Source organism: Sorex araneus, chromosome 2 (assembly GCF_027595985.1).
Source record: "Sorex araneus isolate mSorAra2 chromosome 2, mSorAra2.pri, whole genome shotgun sequence".
Classification (NCBI taxonomy): Eukaryota; Metazoa; Chordata; class Mammalia; order Eulipotyphla; family Soricidae; genus Sorex; species Sorex araneus.
The window spans coordinates 44,120,475-44,147,178 of record NC_073303.1 but is presented as its reverse complement, the minus strand read 5'-3'; the positions used below and the strand labels follow the sequence as shown (position 1 = coordinate 44,147,178).

The following is a 26,704-nucleotide window of genomic DNA, read 5'->3' as shown; positions in this document are numbered from 1 at the left end:
TCTTTCTTGGCATTGGAATACAGACAAGCGCGCGTGTGTGCGTGTGTGTGTGTGTGTGTGTTGAAGGTGAGATGGGAGAGAATAGAGGAGGTCATTAAAGGGAGTTGTGCAAAGGCATAAAACTGTGGGTTGGGAAGGATAAGGAGAGGCTTAGAGTCAGGCTGGGTGTGTCCCGGGCCCTTCTCTTAAGTCATCCTCCTACTGCCTCAGCTCTTGCCAGACACCCTACTTAATTCCCTTGGGTAAACATTCTCTGGAATCTTCCTTGGAGGTAAGTTTGGCTGTGAAAGGCCAGGGGAAGGAGAAACCGATGGACACAGGTTGTTACTCTGTGGCTTGGGCGGGAGTCTGACTACTCTCCCACTGTTGTTGCACTGCTCTCCCCAGCTCAGGTCTGCCCCACGCTTCCCAACGCTCCTCGGCTGCCCCTCCTCCCGTGGCTTCTCCGCATCTTCACCGTTTCTTCTAGTCCCCCGCGCGGCAAGGTCACAGTGTGCTCAAGACGCCCGTGCCCCTCCTCCCCATTTTGTTTTTGGTTTTAATCCCAGTATGTCACTCCACAAGGATGGGGGACAGGATAGGATCGAGTCTCACATTTTAAATTATAATTCCTTTACTCATGCCTTTTCCCTAAAAATAGAAGCATTTAATGATATAAAACATCATCTGTTCGCCCAACACTGTATTTAACCATTTTGAATCCAGGATTCTACTCAAATGTTGAAATCAGATTTGAAATGAAAGACTTCATAGTTAAACAAACTGAAAGAAAGAAATCACTGTAGGTGCATTTTATACTGCCTCCCTCAGTAAAGAAAGCAATTTCCCCTTCTCTTTCCTGGAAACATGCCAGGGGAAGAGCTGGTCCTGCCCAGAGAACATGCGCACAGCTGTTCTGTGATTCCTTGGCATGACCTTGAGAACCCTGATTGGTGACATTAACATTTTGGTAACCATGCTCAACCTCTTCTGTTCTGTTACCAGAAACAGTTTTCTGACTCTTGGAAAAACTTGTGGGGTGACCAGGAGTCTCCTTGCTTCAGGGAAATGAGAAAGGAAGGAAGGTTAGACTCAGGAGGCTGGGGTGGGGCGAGGAGTCTAGTCTCCGCCTTAGTGTGCCATGGGAGATCGGGTAAGCCACAGGCCAGCAGGCGGAAGTGGAAAGCCTATCAGGACCCTGGCTGTGGAGGGATTCAAGATTGGCTCAGTTTCTATGGTGCACAGTCTAACTCTCGGCATTGCAGTCTCAAGACTGATGTGGGCCAGCAGCACGGCCAGGGGTGGAGAAAGGAAACTTAACTTCAAATAGGAAAGATGGTTGAGGTGTGTCTGTAGCCCTGTTTGGGTCAGCCTGTACTAAGGCAAGAGCGTGGGGCCTTGCGACTGGACCCAGCTATGCCCAGGACAGCAGGCCAAGGGCAGCCGTGGGAGTGCAGCCCGTGGCCATGGTCGTCTCTGTGGGATAACTCTGTCTGCTCCAGGGCAAGCTGTGGAAGAGGCTAGTGTAAACGTTTGTCCATCTGTGGAGTTTGCTCATTCATCACTGTCTTTAAGTGGCTTTTCTACCTGCCTACAAGGCAGCTCCAGTTATACTTCTCCAGACAACTCACGTGACGGTGTCCAAAGCAGACTGCATCTTGAGTGCATTGTTCCACCTCGTCTCTCAGTTTCTTTCTGTGGATCACTGAATCCCCCCACTCAGCCCCCAAACCTCCCTTTCATGCTCCACTTTCTACCACTGACCAGCTGACACCAACTGTCAGAGCTGGATCTCCCCACCCTGTACTGTCAGTGCTGACCCCATGGATGACTAATTTACAAGGTCAATGTCCCCATCCAGCAGGAAGCGTGCCCCTGGAATGAGGCAGGACCCTGCAGCACAGCGGGGGCTTCCTCTTCCGCCTTGTTTCTGGGCTCTTGGGTGTTGGGTGACCTCCTTGTGCCATGGTCAAGATGCTGTGTAGGCCAGACAGCCCCAGATGATGCAGAGAGAAATTCTCAGCGCTGCACACTGCCTGCCAGAAGGGGGCGTAGGAGGCACGCAGCGAGCTCCTGGAGTGTCACTGGGAACCCTGAACAGTTGTATTTCTCGGTGGGTCTGCATTCGCCAATTCTTCTTGAGTGCCAGGTTTTGAAGAAACACTGTGTCTTTCTTGAGTCTGCATCCTGGGCCTGGTCCCTGCCTCAGTTCTTTCGGGACTTTAGCAATAGGGTACTTTTGGTGCTGACAGGGCTTTTAGAGCTGAATGCCGGATGCCTGGTTTCCTCCGCTAGTGGCGGGATTAATACTTTCTTGGCGGCTTCTTGAGTAATGATTTATGCAAGAGAGTCATGACGTCTCACAGGAGTAATCCGTGGAACTAGCTGGGCCTTCCCCATTGATCGACCTGATCATGAAGTGTGTTTTCCTTTATCTTGTTGACATGCTGGATTACATGATTTGATTTTTTTTAATTGTTGAACGACCTTGCATACATGGAATGAATTCCACTTGAATAATTCTTTCTAGACACGGATAGATTTGATTTACTAAGATTTTGCTGAGGATTTTTGGTGTCTATATTCATGATAAATAATGGTAGTTTCCTTTCCTTGTAATATCTTGGCTTTTAATCTTAGGGCACTATAGAATGAATCTCATAGAATGAGTATATCTCTGCTTCTATCTTCTGAATGACACTTGGAGAAGTTGTATGACTTTTTTGCTTGTTTTCAGGGCCATACCTGTGTGCAGGGCTTACTCCTCACTCTGTGCTTAGGGATCCCTCCTAGCAGTGCTCAGGGGACCGTATGGGGGTGCTGGGGATTGAACCCAGGTTTGCCATATGCAAGGCAGTTATCTGCCTGCTATACTAGCACTTTAGTCCATGATTTTTTCTTTAGATGTTTGTTAGATTTCACCAGTGAGCCCAGGTGTATCTGCTGTTTTATTTGGAAAGCTTTATTAATTTTATTAATAATAAAATTTCTTTAATAGAGATCGATTTATTCAGATCATCATTGTCAGTCTCATACAGCTTTGACAGGTCATGTCTTTTATAGGACTGGCCCATTTCAAATGGATTATTTGGGACATTGGGGCTGGAGTAATAGTGCAGTGAGTAGGGCACTTGCCTTGCCTTGCCTGTGGCTGATCAGATTTGACCCCCAGCACACCGTCTGGTCCCCTGAACACTGCAAGGAGCATTCCCTGAGTGCAGAGCTAGGGGTAAGCCCTGAACACTGCCAGGTGTGGCCCCCAAACAAAAACAAACAAACAAGAAATTGTGGACACTTTGTTGTTCAGAGCATTCCTTCATTAGTATTGCAACACCCATGTCCCTTCTTTCAACTTGTTATTAGTCATTTGTGTCCTCTTTTTCTCCACCAGGTCGATTAGGTGAGAGGAAACTAGAATCCCCAGGCGTGGTATAGAATGGCTCAGCAGAGGTTCCTGGGACAGAGCAGGAGAAAGGAGGCGGGTTGGGGTCAGGAAACTCACCCTGGCACCTGTTACTTACAGTGGGGACCACCTTGATGCAGATCCAGAAAGGTGGACAGATGACCTGCTAATCCAATGGCCACTGGCCATCACCAAGGGACTTTATAAATATAATTTCTGAAATCAGAGGAAGCTTTCAGGCCCATCGGGAAGCTGCCTTTTGCCCCCTAGGAAGTTTAGATGGTCAACTTACGCTAAGCTGGGGATGTGACTTTCTTCTTACGCGTTGTGCTTGACTTTACTTCTTGCCGTCCCTAGATCCGGACGAAGGACAGAGTGTTTGACAGCATCAGTCATCTGATCAACCATCACCTGGAGAACACCCTGCCCATTGTCTCTGCTGGGAGTGAACTCTGCCTCCAGCAGCCTGTGGAGAGGAAGATCTGACTGCAGCCCGTCGTGATCTTGCAACTCTCGGCAGGAGTTCTTCCGTCTGCAGATAGAAGGGTACAGGGCCAAGCAAACAAGCCAGGGCCCGCAGATTAGATCTCGTTGAACAATGCAGATGCAGGCTTTTATACAGTGCAAGTTTCATAAACTTGTTCCAACTTTTCATGTGCATATCAGAGGTGTACATACCTATACATCCTGTATAAATGATCCCAGTATATTTATATTTTTTAAGACTACGAAAGATGTAAGACTAATGTTCTGTGCGGTATGTGTTCAATGGAAAAACAGTTCAACTGTAGTTGTCGGGGATCAAAATTTCATTCGATAGACCCATTCCTCTGGGAAATTCCAAGAGGAAGGTGTTGTGGGCAATTTTATGGAGCAAGCATGGCTCTGGAGTAGAGGTAGGCTGGACGATGGTTCATAGACAAGGATCTGCAATGGAATATGGCAAGTGCTGCCCTCAAAGCTTTAGCTTTGCACGTAGCCACGGGGGCACTGATTTGGTAGCCATCCTTGGTGGCACTTTTGCATCTTCTCCATATTCCTGGATGCCGTGTCACACCTGTTTGCATGGGTTTCCCAAACCAGGTGGTTTGTGCAGCTGCACTAAAGGTCTGTGTTGCTCCACTCGTTTTGGAACTTAGTGAGTCAGAAAGACTGTTTACTCTGGCCCCTACTGTCCAAGGAAAGGAGGAACCTGATTTACTGCTAAACGCGATGCAAAGTCTCACTGATCAAGCTCTTGACTGGCAAGAGCTTTGCTTGTTTTAATTCATCTAATCGTGGAATTTATGCCTGGGGAGGGCAGCTGAATAAAATCTTGGGTTGATTTCAGGTAAAATTAGTCTCTTTAGAATCAGGGTAGAAGCATATGTGGTTTTTTTTGAAAAATAGTAAACGTGTGTGCCCAAGTCTTGTTCTGGGGACATATATCCGTAACTGGCTCTTTTTTTCTGGGGTCAGAAACTAGGCACAGTAGTTTTGGAAATCAAGAAGGAGGTCTTGCTCCTGGGCTAATTGGTAGGTAAAGTGACTCAACGCTGTCTCCTGATTTCTCTCGAGTGGGGATGTGCCCCACACAGCACTTGATTTTGGCTCCACCCTTTTATAGAAAACACTGATTTCCTGCAGGGTTATTTGGTGTTAGGAAATTAACCATGTTTATAACTTTAAAAAATTTCTGGATTGCGATTGCCATGTGATTGACAGGTGTTATCTTTTAAAAAGGTAGGACTTATCATTTGTTGATTATGCCACGTGGGTCCTTGTCCCAGTGAAAACCTTGTAGCGTGTGGCACCCCCTTGATCAGTGCAATAGAAGTCACTCTGCACACACTTAGAGTAGCATAGTAATTGACGCTTCCAGATTGTGATGTTAAGGGTAGATTTTAGAAAACTCCAATGAGTGCTCATTTGCAAAGTCCTGATGCTAAGAGTGTGGACTCCATTTGTTTTCTGTAGGATGTGCATGTATATGTGCATTTGGCCAGGGTAGGAAGGTAGGGTAGAGTTAATGGATGAGGCTGGATCACAGTGGATCCACTGTGTCCTATGTGTGTTTCTCTGGAGTTTTTGACTTTTGAAGGCCCGTAGAATCCAAGATGACCATGACTTCAATTTTCTAGAATGTTCTGAGATGGACTAGAACTCTGGAGGCTGTCACTGATGTCGTCCTCCCTCTTCGTCTGGAACAATTTTGATCTCAGGCACCTTGGAAATAGTCATCCAGAAGCAGAGGGGGCATGTAGGGTGCTCAGTGGCTTTCCCCCTACAACCTGGGGGGACATGGGAGGATCTTGCTCTGCCTCCTGGAGGACATGAGTAGGGACGTGACCCCCACTGTGCGGGTGCAATGCACGTATGTGGGAGCTTGCACAGATCTCTTTTCTTTTGATCTTCTTTTTCTTTTTTAACTTTTTGGGTCACACCTGGCGATGCACACGGGTTACTCCTGGTTCTGCACTCAGGAATTACTCCTGGCGGTGCTTGGGGGACCATATGGGATGCTGGGAATCGAACCCGGGTCGGCTGCATGCAAGGCAAAAGCCCTACCCGCTGTGCTACTGCTCCAGCCCCTCTCTTGATCTTCTTGCAGGCCGATTGTGTGAGGCCAAACCAATGGCAACTGCCACAGGAAGCACGAGAGTGAGGTCGGTGGGAACCAGTGAGGCCTGACACTCGGTCTGACTTCTTTTCCTCTTGAGAAGTTAGGAAACATTCATCTGCATAACTCTCTCTTGAGCTTTTGCCTAAGAATTGACTGAGAAAATTTAAATTTGGGGAGACGGAGCAATATTAATTGATCAGTCAATTGACGCATCAATATTCCTTCAAAACCTGTATTGAAATGAAGCTCAGATGACAGGACGGCTCATGCTGGAGCGGTGCCGAGGGGAAAGGAAGGTGGGGCCTCCTCCGACCCCTCAGAGCAGCTCTGAGCCAGACTTTAATCTCCCTTCTGTCCCATTTGTTAGGTGTGTTCCCCCTCAGAGCCAGTCATCTCTTCCTTCCTCTTCCTTCCGGACTGTGCGGGGGTCCTCACTGTGAGCCTCCCTCAGAGCCGAGGCTCAGACGATGCCCTCCCTGAAGCAGCAAGGCCTGCAGGGCTGGTCTTAGTCCCAGTGCCCCTGAGTACCTGTACCCAGATGGGGAACCTTTCCTCGGAGTTGCTCGCATTGCATTCCTACCCAGGAAGTTCACCTGAGTGGCACTCCACTCTGCACAGCACTTCTGCCCGGGCCGCACCCCATTCTAGGCTAACCCCCGCCTTATTTGTGCCAGAACTGGGGAGCAGCACGTTTCCAGGTGTGATTGCTGTGCACTAGTTCCCCGGGGCCCCTGGAGCGCTGGGTGCCTGCTGGCCACTAGGCCACCCCAGCTTCTGAGCCTGCTGGGAGCAGCATGTAGGCGAGTGGCCCTAGCCTGGCCCTTCTCACAGTGGCCTGGGAGGCCTCTTCCCTCCGCCCCCTACACAATGCTGTTGGAATTAGCCAGCCTTCCGGCGCCTGTATTATCCTCCGGAGAGGCTGTGGATCCCTACGGGGCTGCTCATTGCTGTCTACGTCAGCTTTGATGCTTGAGGACTTCAGAGACCCCTGGACAACTCAGACAATCTGATAAACAGTTCATGCCAACAGCCCCCCTTCTAAATCCAAGGCACTATGTGAGAGGCCAAAGGCGAGGGTGCCAGCCAGCCCTGACAAGGCTCACGTGAGCAAAGACTTTTCTGAAGGCTCTCTGGGACTGTCAGGGTAGCTGGCGAGAGGCCTAGACCAGCCACTTAGATAGTTTTCAGGGCATCACCCACCATTTCTGAAGACAGAGGGACAGACACCTGGTGGAGAAAGGCCTGGCACACAAGGTAGGGTTGGCAGGGGTGAGGGAAGAAGTCAGCAGTACTTTGGGTGAGTCCCCAAAGACCAGCATGCTGGCGACATAGTTCATGGGTGTCTCTGTGGAGCCTTCCCGGGGACGCTGACGATGTCCTCACTTTCAAATGGAGCGTTTCCTTCGGCAGCCTGGCGTGCTGGCCGGCTCTGACTCCAGGATGCTTCAGAGTGAGCCTGGCCCTTATTTTGCTGCCTCTGTTGCCCTGTGAAGGCCTGTTAATGTGTCCTGCCATGGCAGGCCATCCCGGGTGGCGTCTGGCACACAGGGTCACGGGGCCCTGGCTCATTGCTGTGTGTCTCAGAGTCCCCATCCGCCATCTGTTTCCAGAGCTGAGTCTCCTTTGCCAGAGGATCTTGGGCTGGGAGGCTCGAGGCAGGCATCAAGGACGGCTGTTTCCTGTGCCACTTTTTGCATAGCGCGTTCTCTTTCATGGCGGGAACACCTGTGGGGGAGGGGAGGTCCCGCATGATGCTGCCCAGCTCACTCCTCTCCTGGGTGGGCCCTCCAGTCTGTGCTCTTCGTGACTGTCTCTGTGAACAGGCCCAATTTGACAGGGAACAAGAGGCAGGTAAGGAAAGAACAGAGCACACAGGGCAAGCTTTGGTCTTGGGTTTCAGAATAAAACTGTTTCTCTAGCAGAACTTTCATCTCTATTCTGGGTACAATGAAGTGAAACAAACACTTTGCTGGGGACATGTTGCAAGCCTGGAAGGTCACTCCTCCCAGGATATGACCAGCAAGGAAATGATAAGGGACAGGGTGGCTGAAGTGTTTTGCAGGGAGAAAGCTGCAACCATAGAACCTGTGGTCTGTGGCTGACTCTTTAACCAACAACAGGTTTTTTAAGGGTCTCTTCTGCTATAGCATGAAGCTCTCCTTCAACAGGCAAGCACCGAAGTCCTTCCCTCCATGGGTTTGACATTGATGTACCATATGTTTCCAAGGTGCATGAGGGAAGGAATCATTCATGCTAAGGAGAAAAAAAGTCTTTCTCTGCCATTTCAGCTCAGGATCCTTCAAAGATGCTGTAGAAGGGGCTGGATGCTGTAGTTTCCCTTGGTGAGGGGAAGCTGACAAAGCAGGGGAGGTCACCAGGATACGGGAAGCTACTTTCTCTGGGAAACAGAGCTATATCCACATCAGAGCTGACCTACTGGGGCGGGGAGAAACAGGGCTGGCATTTACCCATCTGGCCATCTCCAGAGAAGATAACTGTGTTTTGGGGAGCCTGAGTCCACTTGAGTGTTCTTCTCAGATGGAATTCCCCAGGCGGAGGACAGATATGGAAGACAGACCAGAGGCTGTCTGGGCCTCCCCAAAGACCCTCACTCAGTAGGTCTGAATGAGGCCAGAGAATTTTATTCTGATCAATTTTGGGAGTGATGCCCATGTGGAATTCAGACCATGGGGTCTACTCTCGATTATTAGTTTCCAGTTCTTACCTGCGTCTCACTGATGAATTTTCTGCTCTAATATGTGGTCACGTGTTCATGCTACTCCATGACATAGGTCCCAGAATCCACGATATGAGTTTAACAGTGGAGAATTAATAGGCATTTATAACTCCATGCAATCATCGCTGACAGACAAAATGCCATGTCAGCCACACTTTATTTATAATGGGGTTTATACATATTTGCAAGTTTGCAAGCAACAAATGCAGTTTTATAACTGTCACATTTTCTAACAGTCAGAAAAATTGCAACTTTATACCTGGACTTGTGAATGTCAATTGCATCTGTGCGCACACACACACACACACACACACACACACACACACATCTTACCTGCACTGATAACACAGATACACGTCTGTCTGCCTGCCTGTGTTAATGCACAAGCAGGCTACTGTGCAATTTACACCTCTAGACTCCTCTTTGGGTTTGGGTTTAACTAACAAGGATAGCTAGAATTTTGGTTTAGGGACAGACATGCCCTGACATCCACAGACACAGTGGAAAGTCCCAAATATTTTGAGGTATGGGGCCCCAGCACTGAGGGTCCAGGAACAAGAACAAGAAGGCCATGGGACCGGGGGTCATTGGGGGAAATGGCAAAGGGACAGGAAGGGTTTCCTTCAGGCAGCAGGAGAGGCAAGGAAGCAGAAATAGAGAAGGAAAGGAAATGGAAGGTAGGCCACAAATCCAGATGTATGTCCAGTACTTACCCAGCAGCACGTAGCTCCATTCAAAACCTCACATCAGCTGGAGGCCAGTGAAGGCAGAAAGGAAGGGCAACATGGTGGAGGGGCCCAACACAGAGCACTGGAGAAGTGAGAACCCTGGCTTCCGGGGGCAGCTGCATCTGCAGCATGATGGTAGGCCTGGATGCAGACCCCTCCTGCTCTCATCTGACATTAGACATACAGGGTGTGAGCTGGCCTTGCCCCAGGGGCTTCTGGGAGTCTGGAGGCCCTGCAAAGCATGTAGCTGCAGGGCAGGAGTGAATGGTGAATGGGCCCAAAAGGGCGGCAGGATCTCTCCGAGCATGCACTCAACAGGGGGCCGGGCTGGACGTGACGCTGCTTTCACAGATGCTCTAAGTCACTGCAGCCCACGGGCCATAAGCACCCAGGGCTCCTGCCTAAGGACTGGAGAACATTCTCACAGGAGAAAGTGCAGAAAGTGAGATCTTGTACAAGTTTAAGTTTCTACTTTGCTGTTCACCTTGAAATACTGTAGGTAGAAAATATACATAAGAGGCACTCTAGGTCCTGATATTTTTGCGGGATTTTATCCATACTCATGGGGGACAATTTTACCACAACCAAAGTTTCTAACCACCAAATCAAGTGACAACTAACCAAGCAGAAATTAATGAGTAAATGCATCTTTAGCACTGAATTAACTTTTTGTAACAACTATGTGTCAGCTGCAAGTGGAATGTTCTCTGTTCATTTGACTTTTGAATATAACTTGTTCCTGAATAAATATTGTAAAATTAAGTACGTGAATGTTCTTTGTATTCAGAATTAAACTTTTGATGTTTAAATCCAAGGATTAGGAGAGAACTCCATGTAAATTTAATGTGTAATAATAAGATATTTATTACTTTTTAAGAAGCATTTGGATGGCAAATTATAGATCATGATAAATATTGTTTGAAAAACTTGTGTTTTGTTTTCCATTACTTTTGTGAAACAAAAAGAATTACCATAAAGTTTCCTGTCTTGATTTATTGCTTATTTACTATTTTTTATTTTTGGATCAAACAGAGTTGATCTTTGAATATCCCAGAAGGAATGGAAAACCAAAGCCAGGTTCAAGTTTTCTAATCTCTGCTCCATGAAAAATGATCACACCTAAGTTACTTGCACAAGACTTGGGATATGAAAAATCAAAGAATGAAGAGAAGTGGCTTAAATTTCCTCACCTCATGAATCCACTTCACTCCTTTGTGAAATGATGTGGTTTCTGTTTGAACCCCCCAGGCCAAGCCTATTGCAGCCCTAGGCTTCTGGGGGAGCCAGCAGAGGTGGCCGCAGCACCCCTAGGTGTCACCACTGTGGTATCTGAGAGTGGGGAGCAGACAAGTCAGGCAACGCTGCACTTCTTATCGTTGGTTATGGGAAAATGTGCCTTCGTTTTCAGAATAGCAATGTGTGCATTTCTGATTATGTAGCAACCCTCTGATTTTTGACTGATACTAACAACATTTGGGTGTTGAAGTTTCACACTCCTAGATAATGTTTGACAGCATGGACTTGGTAATTTAATTTGAGGTTTTCTATAAAACACATTCCTTACATTTCTGAGAAATGCTCTACACCAGTGCAGCATTGCCAATGGTCAGGGGCAAAGAGAAACACCATTTTCTAAATAGTTTGTTGTTGAAATGACTGTCCATGTAAGTCTGTTGGCAATAAAGTATTGTGAAAAGTCTTTCATTTGAATGGTGGATATTTGCATGACCTCACAAAAGGCAGGGAATCTTGAGACCGTTCTGTTGATAGCAGATATTCTGTTTACCTTTAGCAGACTTTGAAACACAGTCAGAGCAAAGCCCAGACTGGTGTGCCAGGGGGCGAAATGCAAATACAGACTTGGCAGAAGTCACAACTTAGCACTGGAATTGACTTTGGGCACAACCAAAGGCTGAGGTCTTGGATATCGTTGGGACATTTCTTCATGCATGTCCCTTCCAGAATATCAGACCAAACACCTATCTTTGTGGACATGGAACAGAGGCTCAAAAACTTGAATAAGGTGAAAGGACAGGTTCTTACATTTTATCCTGTGGCAAATGGAGCAGAACCTGTCCATCTGTCCGAGCCACACTCTGATTGTCACCACACTTGTGATTCTCTCCCTATCAAAGGGCAATCAATTGACCTTTGCCCACATAGAGGTGGAATAGCACCGGCACACCAGGGTTTCACTAGAACACTTTCCTGTTAATGGGGAGCATGGAGAGAGATTGTGGGTCATTCTCAAAATGATTTAATTCCTAGAGAAACTCTGGTTCCGGGGGAAAATCTAGGCTGCCACTCCATACTCCGCCAAAGGTGACCCAGTAACAAGCTCCCACAACAACCACAAAACAGTTTATAGAAGGGCACCAGGCTTTATTTTATTTTTTAACCAACATACATTGGACATAATAAAAGTTAATTTACTAACTGAATGAGATCAAATGCAGCTTCTCTATGGCTTCCAAACACTCAACTCTAAATGTTCTCTTGAAAGCTAGTGAGAAAGGTTTCCATTGATACTGACGAATTTTTTCTTGCATATGTCAAATATACTTTACCTAAAGAGTATTTTTAATTCATATTTTGGGAATCTGTTTATAATCTTAGAGAATCTGGATTATGGTATAAAATGTGATTAATAGAACAGAGATTCAGTGCCCCCAATACCAATCGGAACAAACATAAGTTGTCAAAACTCATTTTCTGACCTAATCAAAAAGGCAACACCCAACCTTTTGTTCTGCTGATGAACTTTTAAATTTCTTGGACTTTTTAGGTCATACCTGGTGATACTCAGAGGTTACTCCTGGCTCTGCATTTATGAATTAGTCCTAAGTCCTAATTAGTTCATGAGGGGCCATATGGGATGCCAGGAATCAAACTGTGGTTGACTGCATGTAAGACAAACGCCCTACCCACTGTATTACCACTCTGACCCTGATAATATTTTTAAAAATTTGTTTTCTCCACCCAGTACCTTAATGCTTAGATTTTGAAGAAGTGTCTTGGGATTTCTCATGCTATGTGGCAAGAGAATGAGATACTTTTTTGGTGATATAAACAGGCAACAAAATGTCACTGACAAGTTTCTCTATACATATAATATTTATTTGTCATTACATATAAAAATAAGGAACACCATTGGTCAATGGGTGGAGATGACAAATTCCCATGGAAATGTTCCTCAATGAAAGGAACTCGCATCTGATAGCAAACAAGACCATTTCTCCTGGAAAAAAATTAGCATATAAGATTACTCATTTAGTTTGTACTCAGGCAATTTGTCCCTGAACCTAAGAATCTTCAGGGTGGGAGGAAGTTTCCCTAAGATTCTTTTTGAAGGCTGTTTGTTCTATGTTGACAAAGAACTTAACACGTCACTGGGGTAGCTATGTGAGCTTGGTCAGCATGTGTTTCATGGGTCTTACTGTGCTGAGGCAGGGATACTGTCTCAGGAACCCTTTACAAGATAAACAAAGGAAGCAGGTTGAACCCCTGTTGAAAGCAAGAAAGTACAGTATCACTTGAGCATCACTACATCTCTCTGACACGACAATCCCCAGAGTACCTTTCCTTACTGACAATCAGCTGTGCTGGCAGTTGCTTCCAGGTGGCTTTCAGGAAGTCTGAGGATCTGCTGACGGTCCCAGATCTGCAGCTGTGATAACAGGGTGCTTATTTACTTGCTCATTTTTCCGAGAAGAGTCAGATTTAATAGATAACTGAAAGGTGGGCTTGTACACCTCTCTGAACCCAAAGAAAACCTCCTATTACATTACAGAGCACTGCTCCCGTGACCTGAGCAGGTAACCCAGCTGTGGTTGGCTTCCTGCTTCTCCTGAGCAGGTTCTTTCCTCGGTTGGTCTAGGTCACAGGCTCGTGGCATAACGAGGCTGACTTCTCTACGATGTGGAGAATACCCCTGACATGCAAACAACCACATAATTCAATTTCTGGATGTGCTTGTACTGGATCAGGTCAGATAAGAAGTGGGGATGCCCTATTTGGTCTTGTGGCCTTCCATACTTGCTTCACTGGGAATTTGGAAGCAACTGGACCACCATGTCCAGCTATTTCAGAGTCATTTCATGTCCCTGGAGGTTCAGTCAGAGGTACTGGAATCGCCCGCTGTGGAGCAGTGCGAGCCCCATTACACGTACCGATGGCAGACTCTTAAGACTCACGGACTCTGTAATAGAAATGACAAATACACAAGCACGCATTCTTGGTGCGGTCTGTGCGAAATTACCAAAACATCACCCTTCTGTTCTGAGAAACGCATGGTGTGTCCTGCAATCCACATCCTTCCCTCTTTAGGAACACGGGAGCCAACTTCAGGGCGGGAAGTTGGTGACAACATCAGGAACTCAGGACACTCAAGACTCTGGAGCCACCGAGGCACATTACCTACACTCAGTCAGGCTCTTGAGTCCTAAGATCTCCTTTGAGAGAAGATCACACTTGCAGTTGGTCCAATCGATTTTGTGGGTTCTAGCGGTGGGAGCACCCACAGGGTGAGGCAGGCAATAAATAACAATGGAGCTTGCAGAGCTGGGTGCTGATCTGAGCACGTGGAATGGGAGCTCCGGGTTTCTTAGGGCCGGTGCTCTCACTGGCAGAGAATCCCGTTCTGCAGGGCTTTGTTCCTGTCAGTGATGCAGGGCAGAGCAGCTGTCTGGGGGAGGTCTTCCTTGCTCTTGGAGGCGGGGCTGCTGTTGTTGCTGCCGCTGGATTTACTTCTGTTTGGATCCAGAGCAGGCTGGGTCGGGAGCGAGCACACCCCCTTGCCCCGGACCAGACAGTTGCACACCAGGCGGAAGAAAGCTCGGCGCATCTCCTTGCTGGCCAGGGTATAGATGATGGGGTTCATGGCGGAGTTGAGCACTGCCAGCACAATAAACCACTGCGCCTTGAACAGCACAGGACACTCCTTCACCCTGCAGGCCACGTCCACCAGGAAGAGGATGAAGAGCGGTGACCAGCAGGCGATGAACACACTCACCACGATCACCACGGTGCGCAGCAGCGCCATGGAGCGCTCCAGGTTCTGGGGGCTGGCCACCCTGCGGCTGCTGGACTTGACCAGGAAGTAGATGCGCACATAGAGGATGACGATGGTCACCAGGATGGCCATGAATATGCTGATGCAGAAGGCGATGTACTTCTTGGAGTAGAGGGGCAGGATGGTGGAGCAGTCCGGGAGGTTGTGCAGGCAGTTCCAGCCCAAGATGGGCAAGGCGCCCAGAGAGAAGGCAATGAGCCAGCACATCCCGATGAGGAGAAAGACCCGGTACTTCTTGTTGGCATCATAAGGTCTCATTTTGATCATGGTCAAGTGTCGCTCAATTGCGATGGCCAGTAAGCTGCAGGTGGATGCCCCCAGGGCCACAAACATGCTGCCTTCTCGGAGAAACCAGACAGTGGGAGAAAGGCTCAGCGTCCTCTTGCCAGACATCAGGATGTTGACCTTGTAGACGATGCCGGCCAGCAGGTCGCACAGAGCCAGGTTGCCGATGAAGAAGTACATACGGTTGTGAAACTTATGGTTTTTCCAGATGGCGATTAAAACCATCAGGTTCTCCAGGACGATGAGGCTGCAGATGATCAGGAACAGCACGGTGGTGAGGGTGCTGCCCTCGGGAGCGTCCTTCAGCCGGCCCTCCAGCTTGCCCACGTAGTTGTAGTGCAGGTGGAGGGTGCCGTTCCAGGGGGAGGGGCCGGGCAGCGAGCTGAGCACCATGGCCATCACTTGAGATTCACACTTAGCTCCAAAGTCCAGCAGAGGGCGCCCTGGGAACGTTCATTTTCAGGGAAAACAAAGACCCTGGCTCAGGCTTCCTTGGGGATCCAAGCCAAATCCCTGCTGGGGAGTGGAGAACAGGCCCCTGCAAGGAGATAAAAGGAGACAGCCCTGTGATGAGGTCTAACCACCCCGAGATCAAACAGCGGCAAAACTGGAGAAGGTGCCCAAGGCGCCGAGACCTTCAGATGTCACAGCATAAAGGCCTCGGGTGGGCCCGCGGCACCCACCAAAGTGGCTTATGCAGAGACCCTGCAGGACGGTTGGGAGCCTGAGGCTATCGGGAGAGGATTTCTAACTGGAAACCTCCAAAGGCTCCAAGGAATGCTGACCAGCTGATTGATTCCCTCTACTGCCTGGAGCGGGCAAATCACGGCTCCCAGTGAGTCAAGGAGAGGCCGGCTCTGGAACTTACAATGGAGTCCAAGTGGGGACCACGGACTATGACACCTCTCCAGTGACATCTGGAGCAACCACAAGGGTAGAGGAGCTTCCCCTGGACTTGGGTCTGTGAGGGACAAAGGCAGAACTCAGAGACGGAACCATCACACTCACTCAAGGAACAATAGGAGGCCCAGGGTAGACACAGGCCACCGTGATAACGGCTAGCAGAGAGCGTGGAGCCAGCGAGGAAAGCAGTGAGTCCACTTCTGTCGAGGTTCAAGAAAGAAAGGAAAGCAGTGACAAGTAGGGAGCCTCCCGAGTGCCTTCAAACTCAGGACCCTGAATATTAGAACTGGTTGGAGCCCAGAACTGAATGTAATACGTAAGAACTACATATATGCCCAAAGATGCCAGCCTGGTGGCACTCATGGGGCTTGAGCCTAGAAGCCAGGCCCTCCTGTGGCCCTGATTTCTGTCCCTTCCTTGCTAACCCTGAGACCACCCACCCCACTGGAAACAGCCACTGACTTCCTGGAAGCTCAAGACTTTTAGTGGACTTGATGATTTTGAACTCAATTGACTGGAATACATTAAGATCTAATTTAGATTAAATGAGGTTAATTGAAGGCATTTTGAGTATAGCCCCGATTGGGTGCAAGACAAAGGCTTGTTCTCTAGTGACATGAGCTGTGCATGCATTTTGGGGGAGGGAGGATATAAATCAAAGGTCTTGTCTATCCGAAGCCCAATCATCAGGCATGGGTTGAAGCATAAAGGGGGCTAGTCCCTGAGAGAAACTGAGGGCTAGATACTCCATGGATGAGGAGACTCTGAACTGTTTCCTGTCCATCGTATACTCCTGTGGTTTGGTTGTGACCCGGATGTGATACTCAACTCCGCCTTCATTTGAGTGACTCCAGTTCTCTGAGTTCAGCCGCTTCTTTGCAGAGCTTTCTCTGCAGTCCTGGGGCTGTGGTGAGCTGACATCTGCATGCTGCCTGGAACTGCCCTTGAACCTCAGCTGAGTCCACCTGACACCTCTAACTTCAAAGGGGAAAGACGGCCAGGTCTGAGGCGAAGCTGGTGTCAGAGAATGGAGCCTGAGGACTCTCTGACATTCCACAGTTGAGGAACTCATGGGAGGTGTGGGGCTATGCCTCTCCTGATCAAGGTGCACCCATATCAGGGGACCTCACCACCTTGAGCAGAGGCAGGGCCCCTCCCGGCCCTGGCTCCCTACCTGCCTGGACTGAGGTCTGTCAGTGGAGGCCTAGTGAGCTCTGGAGGTCAGACCAGGTTCTCCTGAGGTCAGTGGATCAGATCTGAGGGTTGGGGAGTGTGTGTGTGTGTGTGTGTGTGTGTGTGTGTGTGTGCGCGCGCGCACGTTTCCAGAAAAATCCACACTTCCCACTAGCTGTGAACTCACTGGGCCACCTTCTTTTTTACTTAAATTTTGTCTGTCCTTCCAGCCCCTAGTCAAATTCTATCTTGCCTTTAACATTTTCTGGAATGAGCTCAGATTTTCTCTGATACCAAACACCACGTCTTTGCTTATTTGTTTATTTGGGGGCCATACTCAGTGGTCCTCAGAACTTAGGTGATACTAGAAATTGAACCAGGTTGGTCATGTGCAAGGCAAGTACTATAACCTCTGGTCTCTCTGGACAAGCAGACCACTTTTATTTAGTTAATTTTTGTTTGGGGGCCACACCTGATGTTGCTCAGGGATTACTCTTGGCTCAGTGCTCAGGGATCACTCCTGGTGGTGCTCAAAGGAGCATATGTGGTGCTGGGGATTTGAACTAGGTTGGTCGCATACAAGGCAAATGCCCTACCCGCTGTACTATTACTCAGACCTAAGATTGTTATTGTCCTGGTGTTAATTTTTCCTGTTTGCTGGTTGTTCTGTAGCTGCCCAATCTTTACAAAAGGTCTGTCTGTGTTTGCAAGGAAAGGACCGAGTGGAGCCCAGGGCATCTTGAGTTGGGTTGACGGCTTTGATCCCTGGCAGCCTCTATGGTCCCCTGAGCCCTGCCAGGAATGACTCCTGAGTGTAGAGTCAGGAGTGAGTCCTGAACACCATCAGTGTAACCCCCCTAAACAAAACCAAGCAACAATATAACCAACATAAAAATAGCGAGAGACATTTCACAGACCTTCCCAAACTACCCATCTTGAGAGTGACTATAATTTCTCATTAAGGCCTGGTTTATCATTTCCCTTCATTAAATATGTATCAGTAAGCATATTTCAGCACACTTAAGCATATTTAAGCATAGTGAAATGTGAGGGTCTACATTTTGTGTAACTAGGTGGCATCTCACTCTATCTCTTGATCATCAGGAGACAGTGAATCCCATTCTGAGCTCTGGGCCAGAAAGATTGTGAGTCAATCTGAACATAATGCTCTTGTGTCAAACACCTCCCAGGATCAAGTTCTGGTCTCCACGCTGGGCCTTTCACACGGGCTCTGAATGCTGGAGGACACTGGAGCTTCCCTGGTCCCTGACCCCAACCTCTGAGGGCCAGTGGGAAGCCAGTCACGGCAGAATGTTCCACGGGGCATCTCCGGCACATGGGAAGTCAGCCCCTCCCACTCTACAGAGGGTGATGCCCACAGCCTCCCTGAGACCGTCCCTTCACCTCATCGGTGAGGACCACTGTCTGGCCTTCACATTTCCGAAGCTACTTCTGCCTGACCCTGGCCATCATAGCAACTGTTCACTAAGGCTGATGCTGTGCTGGTGTCTTTTTTTCCCCTTCCTATTTTGAAACCTTACCCAAGTTGCTCAGGGCTTACTCCTGGCTCTGTGCTCAGGGATAACTCCTGGAGATGTTTAGGGCCCATACAGGATGCCAGGCATTGAACTCAGGTCAGCCATGCACAAGGCAAGTGCCTTAGGCAGTCCTGACTTTCTGGCCTGTGTGCTGGAGTTTCTCCAATTGCAGCCTGCTGGAGACGCCGGGGATTCATCACAGGGATCCCGGCGACTGTCAACTGCTTATTCCCATATGCTTCTATCCACAGTGGTGCTCCAGGAGGGCTGAAGATGCCTCTCTTTGGCAGCACTGTCTGCCTCCTGTGGCTTTCTGGATGTCCAATCACTGTGGGTTAGGGTTTTGACGTGAGCTGGCACTGGGTACCCTGAAACCTGGTGACTATTGGGAACTGGAGACATTTTCCACAAACACACAGACTGTGGGATGGACACAGGCAACTGCTCCCAGCCTATTGTACTACAAAAGGCTGCAGGATATACCCTCTGCCTTGTCCTCATAAAGGTTTCATCACTGTTGAATTTCTACTCTACACCCTTAAGTTAGCATTGTGGCTGTGTGCTGGCTCATAACCTCTGTCTCTGAAAGCCAGACATGTAACAGGAGATACCAAGGCCCGGAGAAGCTTGGAGTAGACATCTGCAGTGCTCACCCACCCTCCGACGCCTGGGCTCTGACCATCTGCATCACACTTGCCTTCATGAGCTGTGTTGAAGTGACCTGGTCTCTCTGGTGCTCCTGCACTCACCCTGAGTAGGGATTTGGTGGTCTTCGTGTTTGGGGAGGCATACAATCCAGGGCCTGCATTTCCTCAGCTTCACCTCAGAGTCATTCCCTCAGAGTTTTTGTTCCAGACGCATTAAACTGTGGTATTCCATTCTTTCTCAAGGCATATGGATGCCAGGTTCTTCTCCTTCTTCTTTTTCTTTTTGCAAAGAAGAAATAAGATGCTTTCTAGAAGGCCCCTCGGTATGTGACCCCAGGTAGACTGTCATATCAGTGGGGGGTCCATTCCCCCATTCCAAAGAGGAGCGTCCACCAGGATGGCCAGCTGGAAACTGACCGATGGATTCCAGATGGGCTTTCTTTGCTACTGATTCACTTCCTCGACACACATAAGTTTGAAAACTAAACAAAAGATAAAAAGGAGGAGAAGAGAAACCATAGAGGAAAATATTTCCACAAGGTTGAGGATCTGTCTGTCTCCCACTCTCTCTTTCTCTGTCTCACTGGAATGACAATAAAGAAAAGCTCAAGCTAGACAGTGAGGAATTTTGCCCAGAAGGATACAGGATGCTGTAGTTTTCAAAGATCTATCCTCCCAGGAAAATCAACTCACTCCTCCAACTTGAATTAAATAGCCAAGCATTGTCCAACAAGCAAAATTTCTTGGAAAGCAAGACTTTTTTTTTTGTTTGCTTGAAAGAATTTAAAAGGAAGTAGAGTTGGCCATGACTTGGCCCTGCAAAAATTCCTTTGCTAACAAGCACGTCCTCTTGCTCTGGAATCCTTCTGAGATCCCACTGTGCTTTGAGGGGTAGTTTAAGGCCAGGGGCTTCACATGAACAGCCTTGCCTGCTTAGTATTTGCTCCAGGCTTGGGATTTTAGTGGAATTACAGTCAGAGAACCAGTGTTGCAAGGAAACTCCCCACTAGGAGCATACAAGTGAACTAGCCCCTGACCGTCCTCCCTGCTTTCCAGCCTTTTTCTCCCTGTTATTCTCTCCATGTACAAAGCACAGTTAGGCACAGATGCGCATTGTGTCCCCTAGGCAGCCTCCCTGGATGCCCAGTCTGGTCTATTTAGCAGCAGCTCCTTTGGATACAAGACCTTCCACCCTCTGCCTTTCTGCCTTCTCTCTGCTTGTTCTACTTGAGGGCACAGGATTGAATTCCTATCAAGATGGTCATGACAAGTGAAGATGGAGATCAGCTCCTGGAGGCCCACACAAGGAAGAGGTGATCTTGAGAAAGAGCCCTTTCCCAAAGCAGTGCTTGGACTCGGTGACTTGGTAGGTGCACAAGCCTTTTAGGGCACCATAATGGTCTCCCCACCTGCCTCTGCAGGTAACGGGAGGAAACTGCAGCTGGGATGGGACTGCTCCTAGCAACACAGCTCAACAGGACTTGTGCTGGGACAGACGTCTGTGTCACGGGAGGCTGTGACTATATTAGGTCCACATTCTTCTGTGACTACATTAGGTCCATGTTCTTCTGGAAGGTACCACTTTCCTCCATGCTCTTCTCCCAGATGTGACAAAGGCATTGCCTGCAGGTTTAGAACCACATCCTTTTCTAACTCCGCTGATAGCCAAATGTTGGACGTTTTTTTCTTTTCTTTTATTTCTTTTCTTTTTTTTAAAAGTTTTTTGGTTCACACTAACTGATGCTCAGATGTTACTCCTGATTCTGCACTCAGCAATTGTGCCTGGCAGTGCTCAGGGAACTATATGGGATGCCGGGGATCCAACCTGGGTCGGATGCATGTAAGGCAAGCACTTTCCTCACTGTACTAGCTCTCCAGCACAAAATGTTGATCTGGGACTCCCCTGAAACTTTGGAAGAATTCTGCTGGCTGACACACATTTGTCAAGTTATCTTGAATAATAGCCTTGTGGACTGATGCAGGACTCTCCAAGCTCAAGGGGCTGATGGGACACCAAATCCACCTACTGGTACTATTCACCTCACTAACATTTTTCACTCTTCTACCTGCCTCCTGCTGCCTTCTTCTAGAAGTAGCTCCCACTTTGCAATAGGAATGAAAACAAAGCAAAGCTTCTGAACAGCCAGTAACTGAAACCACAATAACTGAATGTACCACTAGCTTAAGTTAGAAAGGACATCATCCAATGCAGTAAAAGCTAGTGGAAAAATTTTTTTGTTTGTTTGGGGCCATACCTGGCTGTTCTTGGGGCTTTCTCCTGGCTCTGAATTCAAGGATCACTCCTAGAGGTGTATGGGGAACCACATGGGGTTCCAGGATTCAAATCTGGTCAGATGCATGCATGACAAGCACCTCCCTCCACTATGCCTAGTATTTGTCTATCCCTAGAATCCACTATCCTTCTCTTGGCCCCAGTAAGAAATATCTTAGGGAAATTATTCAATTCAACAGAAGGAAAAGAAATAATCTAAAAATCATCCCAAAACTAGTAAGAAAGGAATAGTAAGACTCACTGCAAGGAAACTGGCTTCTGGAACTTGAGGGACCAGGTGTGAGTTAACATAGGGAAGTACTTGAGGGTACTTGGCTGGTTATGCCATGGTTTAATCATAGTTCACAGAGTTGGAAAAACAGTGGGGTTCAACTATAGGACAACCCCAAATTTATTCAAGATGAAGTCATGCTCAGTTATCAATTTTTCGGTCAATGAGTATATGCCTATACCATAGGGATGTATAGTTTGAAGTTCTCAATCTTTTGGCAATAAGCATATATGCCTATGCTGTAGGGACTGATAGTTTAGGAGGTGAAGGAGGAATTGTGGAATCAAAGAAACACTTCAATTGTATAACAGGGTAGACTCAGCGGCCGGTGGCTGGAATCATCAGACCAGCAGAACCAATGTGACGTTTGTAGAGAAAACCCACTCTATGGTTGTCTGCCGGCAACCGCATCATTCTGGCTGGCATTGAGCTTTTATCATATTAGTTTAGTAAGAAACTACAAGTCTGGACAATGCCATTATCTCTGGGAGCCCCACACCACGACACCACCACCAGCAGCAACACCTCTTATCCCAGCCACGAACACAGCATCCTTCTTGATCATAAGCACAGGACCTAGTCTCACCCTAGCATTTCCAGGAATTTCAATTTTCTTAGCCATGCCTGCAGTATTTTTTTCATCAGTAAAAAAAACAGAATGTGTCGATGAACATTTGATTCCCATGCACCTATGTTTACTTTATCTTCAGATTTGCGTATTACACTAAAAACAAGCAAAAAAAAAAAACCCTAAAAAACACACCACCAACAAGAGATTTCTCTCTTGCATCTAAATGTAAAAGACACCACAGAAAAATCTGTCATTATAAATGGGGGTGGGGGGAGAGCCACACACATACAGAGAGAGAGAGAGAGAGAGAGAGAGAGAGAGAGAGAGAGAGAGAGAGAGAGAGAGAGAGAGAGAGAGAGATTTGGGTCACAAGTTAAGTAAGTTTTCAAGTTTTCCTCCATCAGACCAGAGGACAAGTGTGGACCTATCCCTCAATTATAAAGGCACACACTGACTGCCAGTCCTCTATCTCCCCTGGGTAGAACTGTACCTTCCAGCTCCCAGTTGACCCGCTTGAGGTTCAGAGGCAAATACGGCATTTTGACAAATCAAACTGCAATGAATGCTCCTCCCCGGAGGACATCTGCCACCACACACCTGGAGAGACCCGAGTGCTCATTCTGAGAGGCGCCTCGCTTAGGACGATCTCTCCTCCAGGAAGAAGACACTGCTCCCTTTGTGTTTGCTTTTGGGCCACACCCGGAGGTGCTCAGCGTTTACTCCTGGCTCTGCGCTCAAGAGATCACTCCTGACGGTTCTCGGGGCCCCTAGGGGCTCCGGGTACCGAACCCGGGACGGCGCATGCAAGGCAAGCGCCCTTCCCGCTGTGCAGTCTCTCCGGTCTAGATGCTCCTTAATTTTCAAGGCTGCAATCACAGCAGAAACGAAGCATCCCTTGCCCTCAGCCCGGTACCTCACCGGAAAGGACCGCCCGGGGCCGGGGCGAGGCTGACCGGGTGGGGTGCACGCGCTCAGCCACGTCACTACTGCGCCGAAGCCTCTGGAATTTGGAGAGAAAAACTGTCCCCAAGGTCCGTACCCGGGGCCGGGCGGTCCCGTGCCCCGGCCGGCAGTGGCTCACCTCGGGCTGGGGCTGGGACGGCCGCTGGGGCCAAAGGCATCCTGGCGCCTCCGCTTCTGGGGCGAGCTGGTGCACGGACGTTTCCTGGAGCGGGTTCTCGGGTGCGGAAAGTCTCGGTCCTGCTCGGCCCGCCACCACGGTCGGCTCCGGCTCCCTGTCGCGTGTCCCTGGGACAGCCACTCCGCATCTGCAGGAGCCAAGAGCAGACAAACTTTTCCAGCGGCCCTCTGGGCGGGGCCCGCGCTCCGCCAGCCTCCTCGTCCCGCCCCTCCCCTGCGCCCTGCTCCCGGCCCCTCTCCCTGCGCCCCTCTCCTTGCCCAGCCCCCGTGCTCACCCCGCACCCCTCTGCCTGAGCCCCTCTCCTTGTCCGGCCCCGTACCCACCCTGCGCCCCTCGCCCTGCAAACCCTCCCTCCGCCCCTCTACCCGCCCTTCACCCTGCACCCCACTCCCTGGCCAACCTCCCCGCCTTCTCCCGGCCCCTCTGCCTGCGCCCCTCTCCTTGCCCGCCCCCTCCCCGTGCTCACCCCACACCCTTCTGCCTGCGCCCCTCTCCTTGTCCGGCCCCCGTGCCTCCCTGCAGCCCTCTGCCTGCGCCCCTCTCCTGCGCCCCTCTTCCCGCCCTTCTCCCCAGCTTTCTCCAGGCCCTCTCCCTGAGCCCCTCTCCTTGTCCGGCCCCCGTACCCACCCTGCGCCCCTCGCCCTGCAAACCCTCCCTCCGCCCTTCACCCTGCACCCCACTCCCTGGCCAACCTCCCCGCCTTCTCCCGGCCCCTCTCCCGTCACTCCTCTCCTTGCCCCCCCCCCCCCCCGCGAGCTCCTCTGCGCCCCACTACATCTTTCCCCACTGGTCCCTGCGCCCTACATCCCCGCCCGGCTCTCCATCTCCCTCCTCCCCACGCCTCCGCGTCCCACCTCCGCTCCCCTCCCCCGGATCTCCACTTCACGCCACACCTGGTGCGGTCCCTACAGACCCTCCTTCTGCCCGGGGCCCCTCGCCCTTCCCTTCTCGGGGCTCTTCAACCCCCTGGCCCCCAGCTCTGGTCGGGACTCCCCGTCCAGCTGTCTCCCCGCGCCCGCCCCCCAGCAACCATCCTTGCAGGGGCCAGGACGCACTGTGCCCTCTGTGGAGTCCTGGGGGTCCTCCAGCCTCCGACCCTGTATCTGGGTCCAGCCAGAGCAGTTTTGAACTGCGTCCGGGCGGGCGCTGAGCCGGCGCCCGACGTTCCTTCCAGCAGGCTTTGACCGATGATTAGTATTCCGATCACTGTTATCATAGTGAAATGCTCGGCCGTTTCCGCTGGGAATCGCCGGCCCGCCGGCCTAGGGGTGGGCGCTTCTGGCAGCTTTTAGTTTCAGCCTTGGGGGTCCCAGACCCGCGCGGCCCCGGCCCCAGCCCGCTGGAGCAGCGCTGGGCGAACCCCACCGGCCCCCGGACTCTCCCCTTCTGGGCAGTTACACGCTTCCAAGGGAAAGACCCCCAGGGACCAGGCGACCACATTTCAGCAGGAAAAGGAAAGCAAAGGTTCCAGTAGTGAACACAGAAAGGGGCCTCCAAGTTTTTTGGGGGGAGGCATGGATGCCGGGCGAGAAGGGGAATTAAGGAAAAGGAAAGACGCGTCGGAAGAATAAAGCCACCACCTGTATATTCCTGCTGATGGGAGTGGGACCTGAAGGGTTCCCCGAGGGAAAAGGAGGGGGGGCAGACCAGTCCCTGGTCTGCTCTCCAGCCCCGTGCACATCCTTCCCGCTGTGCTGAGAATTTTCAGGCACCAGGGTGGCTGCCCGAACCCTGGGCCTTCTCTGCTGCTGGGTTTTGGGCTGAGAACGCCCAGCCCGCAGAACAGCGTTAGTGCCTGCCCTTGGCACCTGTGACGGGGATGCTGCCAAGCTGGGGGTTGCACTTGGTGGTCATAAAGAGCCGGTTGCAGAAATGGGATCTATCCTTGGCTCTCACAGAGGCCATTGATGTCACAGAGCCGGACGGCTGAGAAGCTAGTTCCAAATGCGATGGGTTGTGCCTCCATTTCCTGCCCCCTCCAGAATAGAGAAGATGTTGCTGCCTTTCCAGGGTACCAGATTCCAGAAACGGAAAGAAATGATGTAGCTCTTTGCTCCACATGTCCCCAGGGAGACTTGGGGGAACTGTAGGACATTTTGGAATCTCCTAGTTAGACCAAACTTCTTTCCTGAAGGATTCCCACCTCTGAGTTCTGGTCTCACATGACGTCCTGGCTCTGACCCAAGGTCCCGTCCCTGCTTGCTCTGCAAATCTAGTCATAAAGAAGGAGTCTTCCCCTGGAGAGCCCAGAGAACCAGCCCTCCCTGAGACTATTGGATTGAATCAAATCTCCTCTGCATGACTTCGAAACGTTCTTAGGGAAGAACCTCATAGACGAGGAAGCGTGGGGGAGTCAGGGAATCTCCGATCTACAGTCCTAGGTGAACTCATGGATGAGTTGAGCTGATTTAGTGCACAAGGAGGTAAAGATGTGGAGAACCAGTTCACGAGGCTGTGAACTGGAGAAGGAAAACATTCACTTGCAGGGGACACAGCTGTCTTCACCTTTGCAAAGGGTCAAGCCTAACGCCACTTATGTGGGTCAACCTGACATTATGTGGTAGGGAATCTGGCACACGCTTCCAAGGATGTGTTCTTGTAAAACACACTGAACTTGGAGCCAAGGTCAGTAGGCTAGCCTGCACTTCCGGTTTCCAGGAAAAAGACAGGGACACAAACCACACAGCAAAAGACACACAGGGAGACACAGTACACTGTCCTGAGAGTGGCATTGACTTCTTCGGCAAAGAGTCAGTATAAGGACAAGACTGGGAGTGTTTTAGGATAAAAACTTGTGCTGAAAAGAAGCAACGTTCCAGCAATAAGCATGGACCTTGATCAACCACTGACTCAACTAACCAACATGAAAAAATTTGGGAAATATTTCTATACAAATTCCAAACTGAATGATGCTATCAGAATGATGCTTAATATTATTAGATGTGTTAATAACACTGCACCTATTTAGGAATATGGCTTGTTTTTTGTTTTAGGGCCACATTTGGCAGTACTCAGAGCTTACCCTGACTCTTAAGCTCAGTGATCATTTCTGATAGAGCTTGGGGGACCATATAGGGTACCAGATGTCAAACTGGGGTCAGTCACTTGCAGAGCAGGTGCCCTTCCTGCTTGCTGTACTATCTCTCTAGCAAGAGTACAGATTATTTTAAATAAGTGGCTGCTGAAGTATTTAAAGGTAAAATGTCTTGGTGACTTTAATTTATGTATATTTTATGATTTATTGAAGAAATATCAAATTGGTAATGTTCCGTAATCTTCAGTTGCACATTATTATAAATCAACATCCATGTGAACTAAGTTACATTTACTGCATAAAGTCCTTCGCCATACAGTTGTTCCCA

General features: G+C 49.5%; 2 protein-coding genes across 4 annotated transcripts in view; one reads left to right on the top strand and one right to left on the bottom strand.

Moving 5' to 3' along the window:
* The window catches only part of SHC3 (SHC adaptor protein 3), a 156,924-nt gene extending 145,776 nt beyond the window's left edge, over nucleotides 1–11,148 (top strand). For all 3 annotated transcript variants that reach the window (XM_055129261.1, XM_055129262.1, XM_055129263.1), the window contains exon 13: nucleotides 3,740–11,148. In XM_055129261.1, coding sequence (XP_054985236.1) covers nucleotides 3,740–3,868 — 129 coding nt within the window. In that variant the 3' untranslated portion in view covers nucleotides 3,869–11,148. The remainder of the gene's footprint in view (nucleotides 1–3,739) is intronic.
* Nucleotides 11,149–11,298: 150 nt separating this feature from the next.
* S1PR3 (sphingosine-1-phosphate receptor 3) lies at nucleotides 11,299–23,464 on the bottom strand. The gene is made up of 2 exons (XM_055127516.1): nucleotides 23,283–23,464; nucleotides 11,299–15,343 (listed from the first exon to the last, which is right to left on the bottom strand). The coding sequence occupies exon 2, from the start codon at nucleotides 15,202–15,204 to the stop codon at nucleotides 14,068–14,070; it is 1,137 nt and encodes a 378-aa protein (XP_054983491.1). The 5' UTR covers nucleotides 15,205–15,343; nucleotides 23,283–23,464; the 3' UTR covers nucleotides 11,299–14,067.
* Between the last annotated feature and the right edge of the window lie 3,240 nt (nucleotides 23,465–26,704).